Source organism: Heteronotia binoei, chromosome 17 (genome assembly GCF_032191835.1).
Source record: "Heteronotia binoei isolate CCM8104 ecotype False Entrance Well chromosome 17, APGP_CSIRO_Hbin_v1, whole genome shotgun sequence".
In the NCBI taxonomy this organism is placed as follows: domain Eukaryota; kingdom Metazoa; phylum Chordata; class Lepidosauria; order Squamata; family Gekkonidae; genus Heteronotia; species Heteronotia binoei.
The window spans coordinates 2857788-2870935 of record NC_083239.1 but is presented as its reverse complement, the minus strand read 5'-3'; the positions used below and the strand labels follow the sequence as shown (position 1 = coordinate 2870935).

Here is a 13148-nt window from a genome sequence, read left to right as displayed (position 1 = left end):
CACAGACACAAAGGATCAAAAGATCTGGCTCAGTAGCTTTTGCTCCTTCCTTTTCTCACAATGTGGGACTGTTGTGTATATGCCCAACAAAGCAACCATGCAGAGATTGTATAGCAGTACCACAGGACTGCCAGCTGCCACAGGATCTGGTTTAAGGGCAAGGTATTCAGAGGCTCATAGTGGCCTGCTAAATTGGTTGTCTTCAGGGGTTATCACTGATTTCCCACTGCTTCTCATCAAGGTGGTTTAGAACATTGGTAAATCATTGAAAGTGACCCCTAGATATTTTTTACCTTTTTTATTGAGGCTCCTATATGGGCACAACACAAGATAACCTCTGTGCTATCTGCTACTCCACAATATTTTAAGCCATCGCATAGCATTTGGTTTCTATTGCTTTTACTTTATAGACCTTTCTGTTAATACCTTGATCAGCAGATCTTTCTGTTAATACCTTGATCAGCAGATCTGGAGAGCCAGTTTGGTGTAGTGGTGAAGTGTGCAGACTCGTATCAGGGAGAACTGGGTTTGATTCCCCACTCCTCCACTTGCAGCTGCCAGAATGGCCTTGGGTCAGCCATAGCTCTTGCAGAGGTCGTCCTTGAAAGGGTGGTTGAAAGAGCCAGTTTGGTGTAGTGGTGAAGTGCGCAGACTCTTATCTGGGAGAACCGGGTTTGATTCCCCACTCCTCCACCTGCAGCTGCTGGAATGGCCTTGGGTCAGCCATAGCTCTCGCAGAGGTTGTCCTTGAAAGGGCAGTTTCTGTCAGAGCTCTCTCAGCCCCACCTACCTCACAGGGTGTCTGTTGTGGGGGGAGAAGATATAGGAGATTGTAAGCCGCTCTGAGTCTCTGATTCAGAGAGAAGGGTGGGGTATAAATCTGCAATTCTTCTTCTTCTTCTTTCATGGGTGCAGAACCTCTAAATGCAAGTATAACTAATTCCCTAGCAAAATATCCTCCACATATTTCATTTGAGATGACAGCTCCATGTGAGCATTTTGTTGAACAACTGCCAGACCAGTTGATACCCCTGAGCTTCCCATAAGCTCTGGACTGGAGAAAGCCTTCTAGAAAGTTATGCTGCGTAAAAGTCTAAAGGCTGATTATCACTCAAAAGGAAGAAAGGTTCTTTAAAAAAAAAAAAAACCTGCATCTTTTGCAAACAGGAAAAAACATCCAGAAGCATTTTACATTTCTGAGTAGGCATTTATTTATTTAACTTGGCAATACATATAAGTTCTCTGCAGACGTCTTTGTACGCACCGAACCAAATAAAATACCATGAAAATATTTCATGCATATGCATTCAAGTTAACTGTTTGGCTTAATTACGAGTGTTTTATATTAGTCTTCCCTTCCCCAGCCCCACAGAAACAATAAAAGACCAACTGAAAAGAAAGACTGGTATAACCAGAAAAATGATCACCCAAGTCTGAACTAACTTCCACTAATATCAGTTTTCAGAAACAATGAGAAGTCTGGTTGGTCATATGTGCAACATTATAACTACATGAAAAACATTCCTATCGATGTTTCCGCCTATGAATTTGTGTGCATTAGACCTCACACCTTTGATTCTCAACTTAAAATGTGTACCTCTTCTTTTACACGACCAGTGTTTGCAGTCCAACAAGGTTGACTTCCAAGAGTATGACATGTCTCGCTATGTGCAGTATTTTTTTAAAAAAATAAAATGATGCTGAATAGCCTTATGTGGCTGTTGGTAGACCCCAGGATGTATTCAGAGAAGCTGACCTTCATTCGTACACACATATTTAGTGCCAGCATAAGGCCTGCCCACTACTCACTGGCACTCCCTGCATTCTTTTAAAATAGTCCACAGAATGAGGTGCTCACCTAAATTCTGTGGGGACCTCTTTGAACAGCTGACCCTGAATACAGTTTTATTGGCAGGGCCCTCTGGAAAAAAAAAATGAAAGATACAGATGCTGGTGGCAGTCTTTGAGAGAACAGAGGATAAATTCATTTCAAGACAATTTATGACAAATGTAAAGCAATATGGGAAGCAGCAGATTTAAGGGCCAGTTTCAGCTTAGAAAGTCAGACGGAGGGCCAATCTAGGCATTTTGAACAGAGTTCCACTTCAGACTGGAAAAGATCACGTTTGCATGCTCATCGTGTAAAACGTCTTGCAAGCAGAAACCTAGCTTTTCTATGAGAAGGCTAGGCTCATTACTTCTCTTTGACGAACCAGATTTTTATGGGTAGAGTAATTTTTATGTGGGGAATAATTCCAACATTGAATCTTTGTCTACAGTTTGAAATGGTTTAGCTCCAGGAATTCTGTGCTCCAGGAATTCTGTGCCAATTCTGTGAATTCTGGGCTTGACGGGGGCAAGAATTACAAGCAGTATCCAAAGCACATGTCAAAAAAATTCTGACAAACGTTGAAAAATTCTTTCAATTTCCTTTCCAAGCACTGTTCAAACACCACTGTTCCGAAAGTTTGAACAGTTCCTGTCAAGCAGTATATTCCCACCATCTGCAACATCAGCATTTTAAGCAAGCAGCAAAACAGAACCGGTTTTCAGAGGGAGGAACGATGGAGTTTGCAGACGAAGAGGGCCTGGCAAACACCATTTTCACTAGCTAAACTGAATTTTACAAGTCTGGTCACTTAAAAAGCCAGAAAATGATGCACTTTTATTAAAAACAAGCACAAAAATCTGGCAGCGTGTTTCAGTATGGTTTATTTGAACCCCATGTTTGAATTTAATACTGGAAAAAAAAAAGCAGCTTGATCAATTATTCCTCTTGGCATAGATTTAAAAAACCTTACACTGCAGGATGTTTGGTGGCACTCTTTCACAAAGACCAAGGTATTTCCTCAGTCTGTTCTGTTTTAAATGGCAAAACTTTAAAATGTTATTAAAATCTAATTGTAATGCTAGAAAAAAAACCTTTTTGATTCTGCAAAAAGGAACCATCCTTTCTAACAACTTCATTCCTAATGTAAGAATGCACACATCACTGTGGGGAGGGGGGGAGGACTAATAGTTTCAAGGGCAGTCTGACCTCTTATTAATCAGCTGGTTTGCAAATTAGATATATTGTCTTTTTTTTTAAAAAAGTCATCCTAATTACCTTGCTTCACAATATAAAACTTTGTACGGTTGTATGTCCTCGATACATTTTTAATATTTTTAATAAAAATTGTATAAAAACAGGAATTTAGATTTCAGGGATTATGTACTTGATGGTAAAGCAACACTGAATACCAAATGCATAAATTGGCTATTTAACATTTGATCAATTCATACAAACCAGGAAAGCTACACATAGCAAGTTTGGTTTCTTATTGATAGACATTTGATGGATAATGGTTCCAGAGATCTATAGCTGATTATTTTTGTTTTGTACAACTTTTCAGAAAAAAAGAGATATCCAGATATATCTTATGGCAGGGGTGGCCAATGGTAGCTCTCCAGGTGTTTTTTGCCTACAACTCGCATCAGCTCCAGCCAGCATGGCCAATGGCTGGGGCTGATGGGAGTTGTAGGCAAAAAAACATCTGGAGAGCTACCGTTGGCCACCCCTGTCTTATGGCACAACTTTGTGTAGGGGCATTGTGACAACAGTGTAATTAAATACAGAGCTTTGAGATACGTCACAAATTTCTACACTAGAGAAAAATATGCATTTCACCCACTTGTAGAGGTCTAGGTTTATTGTTTTCGCTTATGGCAACTTCAGAACAAATAGGCACCTCTTTTCCTGTCACCCACCTGAAATATGTCACTTCTAAGAAACAGAAGCAAAAATGACTTTTAAGTTACATAACCTTCTGTCCTTGCCACAGATGAGAATTGTCAGCAGAGTGAGAATTATTATTCTGGTGTCCAACAATGCCACGATCACACATTAGAATCCTCATCTGTTATGCTGGCGCTAGGGGAACGAGTAGCGAAGTCTTTGAACATCTCATCTTCTTTCAACATGTGCTGTAAACAGAAAAAAGGGGAAAATCTGAAACACTTGCCAAGGAACAGGGATGAACCACCACACCTTTTGGGAGGCACAAGACAATGCCATTCTCCAAAGAGGGAGAACAGAGTCACAACTGGCCGTTGCCCAATTGCTTTTCTAGGTCGGATCAACCCCTTTATATTTTACCTACTAAAGCCAGAGCCAGTTTGGTGTAGTGGTTAAGTGTGCGGACTCTTATCTGGAAGAATCGGGTTTGATTCCCCACTCCTCCACTTGCACCTGCTAGCATGGCCTTGGGTCAGCCATAGCTCTGGCAGAGGTTGTCCTTGAAAGGGCAGCTGCTGTGAGAGCCCTCTCCAGCCCCACCCACCTCACAGGGTGTCTGTTGTGGGGGAGGAAGGTAAAGGAGATTGTGAGCCGCTTTGAGACTCTTCAGAGTGGAGGGCGGGATATAAATCCAATATCATCTTCTTCTTCTTCTAAAGACCAACAGAGCAACCTCACTGAAGCTAAAAACAGGTCTGCTCATGGTCTGGATCTAAGACCTCCAGGGAACCCTATGGAAGCCACCTCAAGTTTCAGGACATAAGAAATGCATGATGTAAATACTATACACACAGCCTGCATATATAAGTAAATAATAATAATATATAAGTAAATAAATAATATATATATATATATATATATATATATATATAGGGGTGACGGGGGGAGCAGGCACAAGGTACCTCAAGCACACTCAACAAAATGGACAGTATTGAACTTCTGATACACACGGGCACTTCTATATCACAAAACTAAACTTGTAAAGTTGTTTCCTATGGAATTCTGGGAAGTGTATTTGGAAGGAGAAAATGGAAGACAAAACATAGCTCCAGTTTATTCACAGCAAAAGCCAGCAAAAACAATACAGATAAAACCAATGTCGGTTACAATAACCCGTATAAATTGTGCCGAGAGGTAAAATTGCTACAGTCAATTATAAAACATACATACAGTTTATAATGGGATTAAACGTTTTAAAAACTACCAACTAAGAGGAAGAAAATGCCTAGCTATTTCCCTTCGGAGCTATGAGTGACTTTCTAGTTCTTGTGGCAAGGCAGCCAAATTTAGCTAATTTGAGTATAACCCTAGGGTTCCTATCATTCCAAAGATCCTTCAGTTGTTGCATTTTTTTATGAGCAATGAAGGAATGGTAAGTGAATGAGTGGTAGGCAAGATTGCAAGAAAAGGAAGGATTTCACGGTGAATGCTGTACACCTTGCAGTCATACAGGACATGCACTAAAGATTCTATCCCTTCATTACAGCAGGGGCATATACGATCTTCAAAAGGTATTTTGTTATATCTGCCCTCCAAGACTGCAGAAGGGAGGGTGTCTCACCTCTTGAGGGTAAAAATTCTCCTGTACTCATAATTTTCCAGCTGGTATAAGTTGGCATGGGTGCTATTCTATTAACTGGTTCTACAAGGGCATGTCATTTTTAAGTACTATTAAGATCATTCTGTCTGGCAATATCTGATATTCTCTATTTCACCAGCTCTCTGGCTTTATTGTATGTAAGAGAACTAAGATATTGTTTTGTAAGGCCCAAATAGGGACGTTTTTCCTCTGTGACCCTAAGCCGTGGTGGAACTGAGATATCTTGGAAGATTAAGCTTGTCGGCCTCTTAGGGGAAAATATTAATTTCAGCCAATACTGTATGGTCATGATCCAAAGCCTCGCCTCCACTAAGATCATACCAGTTTCTATCCAAATCAAGGCGTTCGGAGTGCCCTGAGGTATCTGAAGAATTGAATGCAAAAATTTAGATTGAACAATTTCCAAACTTTTGTGTTTTGCGGTGATATTAATTGGGGCACCATATATAAGTTGGTTAAGTACTTTGGTTTTAAATATCCTGTGGGCTGCTATTACACTTCTTGTAATATTACACACCCTTGTGGCAAAAAAAGTTTTGGATTGCTCCCATGCCCCTGTTAGCCTTTAAAATAGTTGCATCCATATTACATGATCTTGCACCATTTGCCTGGAAGTATACCCCCAAATATCTAAAACTTGAAATTTGCTCTATAGGCTTATCAGCTAATCAATGGTATACTCCGGGGGACCTTTTTGCAAAAACCATTACTTTAGTCTTAGAGTGGTTTACTTCTAAGTTGTTATTCTGGCAAAACTGAGTAAATCCTTTCAGTGCTTTCTTTAGGCCTATAGGTGTCCTTGAAAGATACTGTTGCATTGGAAGCGTATTTAGCGATTAATGGTCTAAAGGCATGCTATGGTCTATTACTGATCTGCCTTCTCTGGAACCTGCCTGTTCCTCGGCCAGACCAAAATCATTTTCTAGCCAGTTTCTAAATTTCCATAGTAGATGTCTTGAATAAAGTTTGCTCACTAAACTAAGCAAACTAATTGGTCTGTAATTATTGGGATCCTCCTTGTTACCCTTTTTATACAGAGGGATAATGACGGCTGTCCCCCAGTCCTTGGGTATCTTCCCAGATTGGTCAAGAAAACATAGTTTGTGGCACACCCCATGCTTTGAATGCAGCTGTTATCTCTGACATCTCCGGGTTGGTTGGTTTGTTTTTAAGATTATTACTACTACTGCTATTATTAATTGAATTTATAAATTGCCCAATCCCTGGTATTGCAATGTCCTAGGTGATATAAAACATAAGATATCTTAGAGAGAAGGAGAGGGAACTGGAGAGCTGATGTCAGTCAGAGCAGACCCTTATGGGCCAGATGGAGCCGTGGCATGCTTTGTGCGAATCAGCATTGTCAGCCTCAAACCGTGTCATCTATGACATGCATTCTTAAGGGCTTACAGTCAAGTTGTTGATGCCTTCAGAAAACGCTCCTATTTGTCTCACAGTTCCTTCAGAATCCTCCATCTGAAAGAAAAACATGTCAAGAAACAACTAATTCATACGGATATATGACGTAAATGAATACATAGATCCAATACACTGAGAGCGATTCTTAGGTTATAGACACTGAGGCATGAAATAATGAGCTCAAATGTTCATCGTAGAGTAAGAAAGTGAGGCTTTCAGGGAGTTGCAGAGGAGTGGAGGTAACCTGACTCTGCTTGGTTGCCTGACCCTACTCCACATGCCTGAATTTGAGCATCCAAAGATGTCAAAAACTTCCGGGCCTGATCTCATGACCTTTTCTCACTGGTGCTTCTCCATTGCTTCTCCATTGCAAGGAGAAGCACAAGTATGAACGATGACGATGATCACAGCCAGCTTAAAGAGTTGACCAAGCATTTCAACAACTCCATACAATAAATCCTTCACAAAATGCCTTTGAAAGTATGGACAGGCCAAGCAATGTGAGAGAAGCTCATAGTGATGGAAGGCTGAGTGTGGGGATATTTAGAGTTTGTAACTGGGGAGAGGAGAGGCCAAGATGGGCAATGAAGGAATGGTAAGTGAGTGAGTAGAGGAGACTGTTGGTGTGGTACAGTAAACTGTCAGACTTGGATTGGGGATGCTCAGGCTACACAGAGGCATCACTGGAGGGGAGCTCACTTTGTGGGTCACTCTCCCCTCAACCAACTCACTGCATTGTTTTGAAAAATAAAATGAAACAACTGCTTTAGAGGAAAGGTAGGCTGCAAAGAAGAGAGAGAAAGAACTTTCCAGTTATACCAACAATACTGAAATCATCTAGTTATTTGAAATTCCAGTTTCTCCTATGCAAATCTAGGTGCACAGCAATACCCTAGAGACATTAATCAAGATTCAGGTTTTATAACAGTGTATGTTACATGTCTGAAAATAAATTATAAACTAAGGCAGCCCTGAAAAATATTAGAGGGAGTGTGTGCATGTGCGTACACACACCCATGTGCACACTCAAGTGTTATTGTTCCAACTTAACATGAAACAACACCTGAATTGCAATGACTTTTACCTGCTCTAGTCTGTCCAGATCATCATCTTCATATGGCCTGATGTCTACACCTGGCCGAAACACTTTCTTTGATCCACTTCCTGGGGCTTGTCCTAAATCCATTGGGCACACATACTCTTCCCCATCATCCTGCTTCTTTTTCCGCAAATTTCCAAAACTACCAAAACCAAGTTTCTTTGGCTGAAAAGGAGAAAGACAAAAAGAGCTCATCAAGAAGTTAGCAGCCAGGCAATTTATGCACCCTTCTCCCACACTTCTGAACATTTAAAGTCTTGTATGTTTTCCACTAGGTAGATGAAGGCACCACAATAAGCAAAGGTAAAAAAAAAAAAAATCCCTATTTTCTGAAACATGCTGAAACAAAGGTAATAAAAATGTATCAAGATTTGCAGATTTTAAAAGAGGAGGTTAATTTTATGTCACTGATTACAGCTATCCATGTGCATTAATGCAGACATGCAAATCACCAGTCATTTAATTGCCTTGCGGCACATAAACCTGCCTCCGGGCTACTGCACAGGGAAGCTTTTTAAAATCTGGAAAATCTTTTACACTTTTGATATGCCACAAATGATTAATATTTTTGGAAAGCTGGCCACTAAAAAAATATTTTGCCGACTATTAACTTTTGTAGACTTATTTGTAAGGCTGTGTCAACTACGGTAGGTCTTGATCATTTCTTAATTGCTGAGTCTTAAGATGTAAATGCCACCTTGGCAGACATTTTAAAAATCTATTGTAAGGCAGCTTAGAATATAGGAGGTCTTCATTCAAGTACCATACATTTTCCCTTAAGAGATTCTATGCACAAATTGCTAGCTAGGTAAGCACAGTAAGGAAGAAAAGTGTAAAACAAACAAGATATGCAGAACTGACTTGGAAAATTTGCACAAGGTTTAGGGGAGGGATGGTGGCTCAATGGTAGAGCATCTGCTTGGTAAGCAGAAGGTCCCAGGTTCAATCCCTGGCATCTCCAAAAAAGGGTCCAGGCAAAATGGTGTGAAAAACCTCAGCTTGAGACCCTGGAGAGCCACTGCCAGTCTGAGAAGACAATACTGATTTTGATGGACCCAGAGTCTGATTCAGTATAAGGCAGCTTCATATGTTAAGGTTATGCAACAATGACACTGATAAGATACACTGATTGCTTTTTACTACTGATTACCAGGAAAACTGTAAATCCTGTTACTACTATTTTATCATTCAGTTAATGTTCTATTATCAAAGATTTCAGGTTTTCACGGCTGGCATCATCATTAGGGTTAGTAGAATCTTTCGGGCTCAAGTGCCGTGTTCTATTGGAGAAAGTTTTTCTTCCAGACGCTGAGAACGAAACGTTTGGAAGAAAAACTTTCTCCAGTAGAACACGGCACTTGAGCCCGAAAGATTCTACCAAACCCTAATGTTCTATTAGCCTTCTAGAAGAGTTAACAAAACAGCACCCTAAACCCCTGTAAGAGACACATTCAAGCCTAATAACAGAGGCAGTTAAATCAGGGACTGAGTAGTATCACTTCAAACACTCTTCACTTGCCTTCACTTTGGCTGTAGTTGTCAAGAGGATATAGTCTGGAGATTCCATAGCTTCACACTTTTGCTGCTTGGCCTCTTGACCAATTAGCAAATTGAAATGGGTTGCCAAGTGTCGCCTCAGTAGCGTCTTGTTGGGTGGGATGTTCAGCAGCTGTGCCATGGTCTCAACGTTGAAGCGAGGTTCCAGCACCTGTACTACCAAACAGAGCAGACCTCAGAATTGCTGGTAGCACATCTATTTTACCACACTGCTATCCGTGTGTGACCCGTAACCGAGAAACAAAGGAAGGGAAGCATCTGTGATGTTTATTAAAACAAATGCCTATAATGTAATTCCTTTGAGTCAGACAGATGCCTATATAGGAATAAATAAACAAATTGCTTACATGTAACATGACTGCTGAGTGGTCATCTGTGCAGTCACACCCTCTGCTGACCCCGATCAGTACATACCAAGCCTAAACCCCATGAGAAGCCCCATGGGGAGAAGCCCTGCCATGCACACTCACCAGTTCCTTCTGACTTTTGTATGATCCCCAAAAAGCATAGGACCGACAGCAGTGGGGAAGGAGGTGTGACTGCACAGATGACCACTCAAAGACCATCAGTTCCAGGGAAACAACCTGTTTATCTTCTTTGTGGTCTCTGTGCATCACACCCATGAAAGATTAGCAACCTTAGGCCTACCTGGAGGAGAGTGCTGGTGATCAGTCAGAAGTAACAGCCTGCAGGATTAGACACCCCATTCTCAACCTCTGGTGAAGATGTACATCCAGGGCATAGTGCTTCATAAAGTGAAGCCCAGGTAGCCGTATGCAGTGAAGCACCTTTAAGAAAGGCAGTCGATGTGGCCAAGGCTCTAGTAGAGTGACCACGTAAAGGTCCAGGTAAGGGCCTCTTAGCCAAGAGGTAACACAACTTGATAGCCTCAGTTAACTACTTAGACAGACTTTGGGAAGAAATCTTCATACCCAGTCTGGGAGAAGCATAAGAAATAAAGAAGTTAGAGTCTTTCCTATAAGCCGTAGTCCATTGCAAGAAAAAGAGAAGGGCCCTTTTAACATCAAAGGAATGCAAACATCTCTTCCACAGTCTTAGGTGATGGGAAGAAATCCAGTAGAGAAATGGCTGAGCATATATGAAACTTCAAGACAACCTTTGGGAGGAAGCTGATGCCTGGGGCCAGAGGGACACCATCCTCATGGAAGCACAAATAAGGAGGATCACAGCACAGAGCCATAAGCTCTCACACTCAGGGCTTTGTTTGTAGAAAAAGCCCAGCAGGAACTCATTTGCATATTAGGCCACACACCCCTGACGCCAAGGCAGCCAGAACTCTGTTCCTGCTGAAAAAAAGCCCTGCTCCCACCAATCAAGCAGACATAACAGCAACAAGGAATGCTGTCGTCTATGAGAAAAGGCAAAGTGAACAGGTGCCCATTGGTTCAAATGGGCATTCTGTCAGTTTATTCAGGACTAGAGGGAGATCCCAGGGAGGAGTGGGTTGTCTCATTGGAGGATGGAGATGCACCAGGCCCTTTAAGAAACGTTTGTTGTGGCTTCCAGGTCACGTTGGCTTCAGGGTTAGAAGCAGCTTGCCGAGTGCCTCCCGGCAGCTCTTCTGAACTGCGTGAACGGAGGGGCCCCTTCAAGGGGGGCTTCTACCGGAGACCCAGTAAGGATCTCTGGCACCAAGAGGCGTGATGGTGGCGCAGAATTCCAACAGGTGTGGGATTCATAGCACCTTCTTTGCCTCCGGCTCCATCACACAGTCGCCATTTTCACAATGGCACTAGAAGTAAACCGCTCGTTAGTCCAAGAGCAATGAAGATTAAATAGCAATATTCTACACTGAATCTACAAGTAAGTCACTGGAGTATTTCTCTTTTTGCAAGAAAGGAAACTCCATTAGCTGTTTTGAACCAGGAAAAAAAGTCAAGAAAAGGAGGGGAGGAGTGATGTCATTAATCCCCCTCAAACCTCCCCCTCCTTCTCAGTGTTAAAAGACTTAAAAATCTAAAACAGGGCTTGAGAGTGAAGAAAAATAAAAATCCTTTTTGGTGACTGGAGGAAAAATAAAGTGGAACATTGGATTTTGATTGGAGAATATAAAGTGGACTGATTTAAAGACTTAAACTGAAATAAAAGTGAAAAGTGGAAATATTGCAAAAGAGAATAATTGGCAGAAGGTTCTTGGATTGGTACAAACTTTCACAGCTCCTTTTCTTTATTGAATGGACATGAAGGGGTCGAAGGCAGAATTGGATTGGGATATAAATGTGGCTCTGGAAATTCTTCGAGACAATTTCATGAATGGGATGCAAGCTCTGCAAAAGTCTTTGCATGAATGCCTCAATCTGATACGTGACCCGACAGCTAGCGATACTACTGAGAGTATAAACGAGCCACAGGATGTCACAAACCAGATAATATCAGAAGACCAGGAGACGATGGGGGGGAAAGAAGAAGCCCATCCTCTTGCTAGTCTAAACTGCCCTGTGTTCCAGGAGAAATGAGATCTTTATTACGTTGCTAGGTGACCCAGGGCATTTAGTCACGCCTGGAATGTAGTTTCGATTCTGTTGCTAAGTCAAACCTCTAGAGAAAACCACTTTTAAAATGCACTATTTGTCTAAGCATTATACTCTATCTAGCGTCCTATCTATGTTCTTTCTGTTCCATTCACATGCATTGCTACCTATGATTTCATTTATACTGGCATCAGAGTGTCATAGCTGATTCACAGGTAGTGTCAGGGAATATCAAAATGTGCTGGATCTGTATCTCACTTTCCCTCCCGTCAAAGGTTGGTTCCCATAGCCTCTTCACAGGTGCATACATAATCAGTAGAAGACAAGGCTGTTGGCCTTGATTGTCTGAGACTAGGCTTAAGTGTGCTTCATTCTGTTACAGAAGAGATAGCAGTGCAGTGCAAAGCGAGGAAAAGGTAACTACAGGCCAAACAGCTAAACTTCAATCATGGCAAGAGACACTCTTGACACCTATCCCATGGGTGTGATGTGCAGAGACCACAAAGAAGATCAGCAAGTTACTAAAAAAATGCAGATGCACTCTTCCCTTTACATTCGAAATATATTTGTTTACTTTGCCCAGCACTGTTGTCTCAAAATACTGCATTTATATTATATGATAAAGAAATTTGAAATATCAAACGCTTACCATTAGACCACCATGAACGCCACTTCCCCTTAAATTAGGAGCATATTCTGCAAGATCAACGGACCGCAGCCACTCCATCACCCGGTGATTAGTCCACTGGGCAACCTCTGATGCCGTGATGTTATTCTGTAATAACCACATTTAATAAAAGGTAATATGCTAGTCTGCAACCACGAACCTTTTTCTGCAGCTGTTCCGCCCCCGTATTTCTAATGTGAGCAGCCCTCTTACCACCCTGACTCACTAAAGAGACAAGGTGCTCTTTTCAGTCCAACCTACCCAGCAGCCACTAAAGAACACTTCCAGAACTCATTCTGATCTTAAATAGAAGGAGATCAGATCAAGAAGCAAAATGCACCCTTTAAAAAAATCCTTTGGATGCAGAATGAGAAAAAAAAAAATCATGGCTTCATTTTCTCTCTACCGTGCACAATTACGTATATACAGGGAGCGGGATTTTTCAGTTATGAGGATGCATTCAGTCACTGCTTGCCTTCCATTGCCTACCAGGAATTTCAAAGTCCGGCAACAGATGCATCATATGACTGGACTAGGAG

The 13148-nt window shown here is 41.5% G+C and overlaps 1 protein-coding gene across 1 annotated transcript in view; it reads right to left on the bottom strand.

The window, feature by feature from the left end:
• Window positions 1-1186: 1186 nt before the first annotated feature.
• Window positions 1187-13148, bottom strand: part of PPFIBP1 (PPFIA binding protein 1) — a 212621-nt gene continuing 200659 nt past the window's right edge. Inside the window, exons 28-32 of the mRNA XM_060258534.1 lie at window positions 12592-12717; window positions 9413-9601; window positions 7879-8058; window positions 6786-6851; window positions 1187-3963 (exon numbers count right to left, since the gene is read on the bottom strand). Of these exons, the coding sequence (XP_060114517.1) occupies window positions 3877-3963; window positions 6786-6851; window positions 7879-8058; window positions 9413-9601; window positions 12592-12717 (648 nt within the window). The 3' untranslated portion in view covers window positions 1187-3876. The remainder of the gene's footprint in view (window positions 3964-6785; window positions 6852-7878; window positions 8059-9412; window positions 9602-12591; window positions 12718-13148) is intronic.